This window comes from Pelophylax lessonae (assembly GCF_965119305.1).
Source record: "Pelophylax lessonae genome assembly, chromosome: 9".
Lineage (NCBI taxonomy): Eukaryota > Metazoa > Chordata > Amphibia > Anura > Ranidae > Pelophylax > Pelophylax lessonae.
The window spans coordinates 263,227,851-263,235,639 of NC_138776.1; the positions used below are offsets into that span (position 1 = coordinate 263,227,851).

The 7,789-nt window shown below is 44.6% G+C and overlaps 2 protein-coding genes across 2 annotated transcripts in view; one reads left to right on the forward strand and one right to left on the reverse strand.

Annotated features, from left to right (window-relative positions):
- The window catches only part of LOC309564428 (uncharacterized protein), a gene marked incomplete at its 3' end in the record, with an annotated part of 637,385 nt that overhangs the window by 487,976 nt on the left and 141,620 nt on the right, over positions 1–7,789 (forward strand).
- LOC309563890 (uncharacterized protein) overlaps positions 1–7,789 on the reverse strand; it is a 180,276-nt gene that overhangs the window by 146,587 nt on the left and 25,900 nt on the right. The window contains exon 2 of the mRNA XM_082268525.1: positions 840–937. Within this exon, the coding sequence (XP_082124651.1) occupies positions 840–937 (98 nt within the window). The remainder of the gene's footprint in view (positions 1–839; positions 938–7,789) is intronic.

Sequence of the window (7,789 nt, forward strand, 5' to 3'; positions counted from 1 at the left end):
TCCTCTTTAACTTTGTCCATCATCCCAACCTCTTCCCTGAACTGCTGATCACCCCTCACATACGTCTCTTCTTCCTCTTTAACCTCATCTTTTATATCCATAAGGTTTTCATTCTAAACAAACAAAATAGCAGGGAATGGTTTCTTTAAAATGTGAGCACAAATAACCTTATACCTAAAAGTGGAATATATTTTCATACAGTCAGGTCACTTTTACGATCTCGACATTCATATTCCCCTACCTGATGATGGTGAGGGATGGTGTGATCTTCCTGTGTGGAATCCCGGGAATACAGAGGAGAGGGACATCTCTTTGGTGGGATCCCATTACTGGATCCATCTGTAGGAAACAACACACTGACTGAATACATTGTTTCTATGTGTTTATCAGATGATGGGGGATCTAGGTGGATCCTCCGTACTGCTCTCTCCTTTACAATAAAATCTCCTCTTACCCGGTGATGTGAGGGGCGGCTGATTCTCCATCATGACGTCCTTGTAGAAGTTGGTCTACAGATCCTCAAACATCAATCCATATACCCAAACAGTTTTTGTATTTGGTGACCATCACTCACCTGTGCTGATGTCTGGAGAAGATTCCTCCTCTTTAACTTTTTCCATCATCCCAACCTCTTCCCTGAACTGCTGATCACCCCTCACATACGTCTCTTCTTCTTCTTTAACCTCATCTTTTATATCTATCAGATTTTCATTCTAAAACAAAATAGCGGGGGAATGGTTTCTTTAAAATGTGAGCACAAACAACCTCATACCTAAAAGTGAAATATAATTTCATACAGTCAGATCACTTTTACGATCTCAACATTCATCTTCACCTACCTGATGATGGTGGGGGATGGTGTGATCTTCCTGTGTGGAATCCTGGGAATACAGAGGACGGGGACATCTCTCTGGTGGGTTCCCATTACTGGATCCATCTGTAGGAAACACACACACTGACTGAATACATTGTTTCTATGTGTTTATCAGATGATGGGGGATCTAGGTGGATCCTCCGTACTGCTCTCTCCTTTACAATAAAGTCTCTTCTTACCCGGTGATGTGAGGGGCGGCTGATTCTCCATCATGACGTTCTTGTAGAGATCCTTGTGTCCTAAGAATCTTCTGAGAATCCTCCTCACCTCTCCGATCAGATCTGTGTTTTATTAATAGAGATAAGAGCAATATCATGAGAGAAGCGAGAGAAAGTAAGATGGCAGCATTGGGTCTGGGTGAAGAGTGGGGGACAGAAGCGTCAAATATGGGGTGTGAGGAGTTGAGATCTGCAATGTTTAAAAAGGGAATGAGGAGTGGGGGACAACAGTGTTAGATGGGGGGTGAGGAGGGGATAGCGCTGTTAGATGAGGGGTGAGAAATGGGGGACAGCGCTGTTATTTGTAGGGTGAGTGGTGGGGGACAGCGGTGTTAGATGGGGGGGGAGGGGGGGACAGCGGTGTTAGATGGAGGGTGAGGAGCAAAGGATAGCGGTGTTAGATCGAGGGGTGAGGAGTGGGGGACAGCGGTATTAGATGGGGGGGTGAGAAGTGGGGACAGTTGTGTTAGATGGGGGGGTGAAGAATGGGGGACAGCGGTATTAGATGGGGGGGGTGAGAAGTGGGGACAGTTGTGTTAGATGGGGGGTGAAGAATGGGGGACAGTGGTGTTATATGGGGGGTGAGGAGTGGAGGACAGTGGTGTTAGATGGGGGGTGAGGAGCGGGGAAAAGCGGTGTTAGATGGGGGGTGAGGAGCGGGGGACAGCGTTGTTAGATGGAGGGTGAGGAGCGGGGGACAGCAGTGTTAGATGGAGGGTGAGGAGCGGGGGACAGCGGTGTTAGATGGAGGGTGAGGAGCAGGGGACAGCGGTGTTAGATGGAGGGTGAGGAGCAGGGGACAGCGGTGTTAGATGGAGGGTGAGGAGCAGGGGACAGCGGTGTTAGATGGGGAGTGGGGCACAGTGGTATTAGATGGGGGGGGGGGGGGTGAGAAGTGGGGACAGTTGTGTTAGATAGGGGGTGAGGAATGGGGGACAGTGGTGTTAGACGGGGGGTGAGGAGCGGAAAACAGCGGTGTTCAATGGGGGATGAGGAGTGAGGACAGTGGTGTTAGATGGGGGGTGAGGAGCGGGGGACAGCGGTGTTAGATTGGAGCAGGTAGCCATGTCTGGTATCTTCTGACACATGCAGAGTATAGGTGGCACAGACACGGTGGGGTTCCCGGTCATCCAGTATATACAGATCTGGGGGCCCAGTTGGTGTTGGGGCAGAGGATGGGATTAATGTTAGTAGTGACGAGGGAGGAAATCTGCTGAATATTTCCAGAGGTGAGTGTCGGGGTCACCCCGAGCTCTGCCTCTTCCCCAGATAGATTATGAGTACCTCGGCTCTGCCTGGTGAGGGCGCTACAGGAGAGCTGGAGGAAGCTTTGCTGCTCATCCTACTTATGTGATTTCACCGGGGGACTGCAATCTGATTCTCAGTGTTATGCGTTCCTTTGTTTCTGTTCCCCCGACATAAAAACAGAAGGAGAACATTTTCTTTATGTAATTAAAGATTATATATAGAAAATATTATCTTACTACCTCCTCTGCTGCCACTTCCAGCTACGTCTCCTCTCTTCTTCCTCCCGACTCGCCTCTGAAATTCCTATTTATATCTGACATCACTTCCTCTGTGGACCTACATCACTTCCTGTCTGTGCGTTCCATCTGAGAGAAGTCAGGTCACCACCTTGTGGACCATATTGGGATTTTTGTACTTAGCGTACTTATGGTGATTGTAGGCGTATTTGTTCCTCGCAGCAAAACAGTTGAGTTCTCTCGGTGATGTTTTGGTTATTTGCTCTAACAGGTAACTTTTCAGGACTGGCCTTCAGGGTGTTCTCCCTTCATCTTCTTCTGAACAGTATCAGTATTTCTTGCTAGAAAACTACTTAGAACCCCCAAACATTATACAATTTTTTTTTAGCAGAGACCAAAGAAAAAAAATTGGCGGTCATTGCAATTTGTTATGTCACACGGTATTTTCGCAGCAATTTTGCAAACTTAATTTTTTGAGGAAAAATACACTTTAACCATTCCTCCAAATGGACATACCCATACGTCTTCGGGGTTCAGTGGTAATAGAGGGGTGGTGGGTGCACCTACAGGCATCATCCCGGTATCATTTTGTTCAGTCGGCGATTCTGTACAAGGCAGAAGTGATCTGAGTGGATAATTAGCAACTTGATCACTTCTTCGGGTGATGGAAGGAGGTTCCACCCCCTTCCCACTGCCTCTTCCGGGCTCTCCGGTCACATCGCGGAGGTTGGGAGCGATGTGGCCGGCGGTGATGGCTGCTCTGTACACAGAGATAGGAACTGACATCATTCCCCTCGCTCTGTAACCCTGGAGGACAGGAACAGCGAGTATTCCCCACTTCCGGGTTCTACCCCTTTGTTTACCTGGCCACCAATATCGGTCTGATCGGCTGCAGGGGGGGGGACCAGAGGAGAGATTTGGAGCTCTAATAGACCCCCGATCTCCCCATAAAGAGGACCTGTCATGCCCTAATCCTATTACAAGGGATGTTTACATTCCTTTTTAATAGAAATAAAAGTGATAAAAAATAAAATGTAAAGGGAAAGAAAAAAAAAAAAGAAAAGAAAAGTAAATTAAAAAAAAAAAAAATGTAATAAAATAAATAAAAAAATTCAAGCGCCCCCGTCCCCGTGTACTTGCACGCAGCAGTGAACGCTTATAGAGCGCATATATATGTCACGTAAACATATGTAAACGGCGGTCAAACCACACATGTGAGGTATCGCCGCGAACGTTAGAGCTAGAGCAATAATTCTAGCCCAAGGCCTTCTCTGTAACTCTAAACTAGTAACCCTTAAAAATGTTTAAAGCGTCACCTATGGAGATTTTTAAGTACCGACGTTTGGCGCAATTTTAAAGTGTGACATGTTAGGTATCTATTTCCTCGGCATAAAATCATCTTTTACATTGTATTAAAAAAATGGGCTACCTTTAGTGTTTCTTTTTTTATTTTTTATATTCCTGAAACATTTTTTTTTTGCAAAAAAGCGTTTGAAAATGGCTGCGCAAACACTGTGTGACATAATAAGTTGCAACGACCGCTATTTTATTCCCTACGGTCTCTGTTACAAAAAGAATATAAAATGTTTGGAGGTTCTAAGTAATTTTCTAGCAAGAAATTATGATTTTTACATGGAGGAGAGGAGTTCCAGAATAGACCAGGTATGGAAGTGATTAAAATTGCGCACGCTCGTGGATTTGCGACAAACTACAATACTTAAAAATCTCCATAGGCGACACTTAAAAAGCCTTCACAGGTTACCTTTTTAGAGTTACAGAGGAGTTTTAGCGCAAGAATTATTGCTTTCGCTCTAACGTTCACAGGTGATACCTCACATGTGTGGTGCGATTACCGTTTACATATGCATGCGTGACTTACGTATGCGTTCGCTTCTGCGCACAAGCACCGCGCAGGGATGGGGTCTCTTCAAATTTTGTTTTCTATTTTTTACTTTTTATTTTTACACTGCCCCTTTTAATTGTTTTTTTTTTTTTTATCACTTTTTATTCCTGATACAAATAATGTAAACATCCCTTGTAATATAAATAAGGATGACAGGTCCTCTTTATGGAGACATCTGGGGTCAAAAAGACCCCAAATCTCTTCTTTAACTTTAAAAGCAAAAGAAAAAAAAAAAAAAAGATTTACTTCCAGCCTGGACCAGAAGTGACGTCATGACGTTGGTCTGGTCCTCCAAGGCCATAGAGGCAATGAAAGAGTATCCACTCTTTGATCGTCTAGAAGAACAGCCAGCCGAACCATCGGATCATTTTCCAGGCAAAAACGGTAAGTCCAAAAATCACCGGCAATCGTCAGGAGGAGGAGAAACATCCCTTCCCGCTGCTTTGGAAAGCTCATGAACCACTCGGAATGGTTTCATGAGAAAGCCAGCCGCCAGCTGGAAAAACCAATACAATGATAACTTCAGCCATAACCCTGGTAAACCACAACGTATACAATGAGGACACCAACAATGGGGTCCACTGACACAAACGATGGGGCACAATTCCTCCCACTAACACCAATGACGAGGGACGATTCCTTCCAATGAAACCAAAGATGGGGCAATGTTTTTTTTCCACTGATGGGGCCCTTCTGCTCCAAATGGCCACAGTCTGGCCCCCCCCTTAAATCTGAAAGACAGTAAACTGGCTCTTTTGTTTAGAAAGTTTGGAGACCCCCCTGGTCTAGAAGAACACTACTATGAGCTCCAGAACTCTCAGGCAGAAACAAAATAATTGGGTGACCCTTGGACTGAAGAGTCCGAGCCTGGGAAAAGAGTTTTAAATTTCTCTTGGGGAAAAAAAACTCTTTGTTTAGGATGAGGCCCAGATATTCCAAGCAATGAGTTGGTTCCAGTGGTTCCAGTGCTGAGTGCTGAGATCTGAAGGTTCGGGACCCAGTTGAACCTTGGCACTGTCAGGACAGTTCTAGCTCTGCTGTCAGCCAGAACCTGAGTGAATGGAGGTCTTCCAGACTTCCCACAATGGGAATGCCCTGGGAGAACAGCAAGGCTAGCCCCTGAGGCCAGTGCCTGGGTGAACACTCAAAGTATGAAAGAAGAAAATGGTGGCACACCACCACGGAATCCAATGAAGAGAAGTTCCTTTAGTCACATAAGTGGTGGTAGGTAGAGCAGGGGAGGACAGGTGACGCGTTTCACACGACTGCCGCTCCTGGGCAATAGCTGTACGTCGGTTGCGCACAGGCAGCTAGGGGACGAGTGAGGTCCACCGGTGGCGCGCTCCTGCCCTTGCTCATTAGCAGGGAAGCCAATGGAGCGGGTAGGCGGCTCCGATTGCCAACTGACACCCACGATCGTTCCCCACTGAGAGAGAAGAACGGTAGGCTCACATTTAACCCCTTGATCACCCACAGTGTTAACCCCTTCCCTGTCAGTGTCATTATTACAGCGACAGTGCATATTTATAGCACTGATTACTGTAGTAATGTCACTGGTCCCCCCAAAAAAATGTCAGTTAGGGGTCCGATCTGTCCGCCGCAATGTTGCAGTCCCGCTAAAATTCGCAGATCGCCGCCATTACTAGTAAAAAAAAAAAAAAAAAAAAAAAACACAATAAAAATTACATAAATCTTTCCCGTAGTTAGTAGACGCGATAACTTTTGCGCAAACCAAAAATATGTAGCAGAAAACAAATTTGCCTAAAATGTTAAAAAAATTTTGATTTTTAAATTTTTGTTTTTGGGAATGTTATATAGCAGAATGTGAAAAATATATACATATTTTTTTCAGAATGGTCGCTCTTTTTCTGTGTATAGCGCAATAAATAAAAATCGCACAGGTGATCAAATACCACCAAAAGAAAGCTCTATTTGTGGGGGAAAAAAGATGTCAATTTCGACCGCACAATTGTCCGTTAAAGTAACGCAGTGCCGAATCGCAACTTAGGGACTGGTCATTAAGGGGGCAAATCCTTCCGGTCCAGAAGTGGTTAAATGTTGCCCCGAAGGTGACACCCCCCGATCAATTATCCACCTAATTACTCCAAACCTGACACAAATCTGCTTCCATAAAAACACAAATAGAAATAGACGTGACAGAAAATAAAATGGAAACATTTATAATTGTGAATAAAAATCAAATAGAAAAAAGGAGAAAAGAGGAAATGTGTGAATGAGAAAAGATATGAAATCTATAATGTGCATCTAATCATACACATGTATAGAAATAATAACATACAATATGTGTAACTGTACACATATCCCTCATCATACATGTAACATCACCTCATTGGATGATACACAAAAATGTCCATCCACTCCTGACATTACACTGCTCCGTCACCTGTCCATCCAGTCCTGACATTACACTGCTCCATCACCTGTCCATCCAGTCCTGACATTACACTGCTCCATCACCTGTCCATCAAGTCCTGACATTACACTGCTCCGTCACCTGTCCATCAAGTCCTAACATTGCCCATTGCTCAAGGAACCCGTAGCAACCTCAGGAGGAACCCTAGGGTTCCACGGAACTCTGGTTGAGAAACCCTGATCCAGAAGATGACTGTACGTGTTGATGCTGACTGACCCTGCCTTAAGCCATGCTGGAACCAAGCACAGATTTCAGCTTTCTTTAATGAAAAGGTAGCTGCCAAGCAGGTCGTCAGAGTTACATCAACATCCAGGGGATGTGGTTCTCCCACTTAACCAAGAAAGACGATAAATTGGCTTCCTAGTTACAGTGGAAGGAGAAAATCCCCCATGGATAAAAAGCAGTCTGGGGTTTTAGGACTGTTCGGTCTGGGTAGAACGTTAAGGAGAATGCTGCGAGCCGGGTCTGTCTTTGATTTATAGTTAACCAGTCCTATCAGGTTGTAGGGGCGGAGCCACAACCCCCCATTGTATGCTGCCATGATGTGCCAGGAAAAGGAACTTAATGAAGGTGTTGTCCTTTCTCGGATATAAGTTTACGACGGGTAAATAGCAGAACATCTTTAGGGACACCACACATGTTTAGCCCAACCTAACATTCCCGCACTTCAAAAAAGGAATTGGTAAATAAATTATTTCTTTTCTTTTCCAATAGTTTTATTGAGATTTTTAACAAAGACCAGTAAGAACAAAAACCAATAGGTACATCAACATCAAATATTACTCAAAAAAAAAATGTATATCAGGTTACAAAAATACTGATCAAGATGGTTCCATATATTTGCCTCTAGAACCATTTGTTTAATATGAAGAAAGA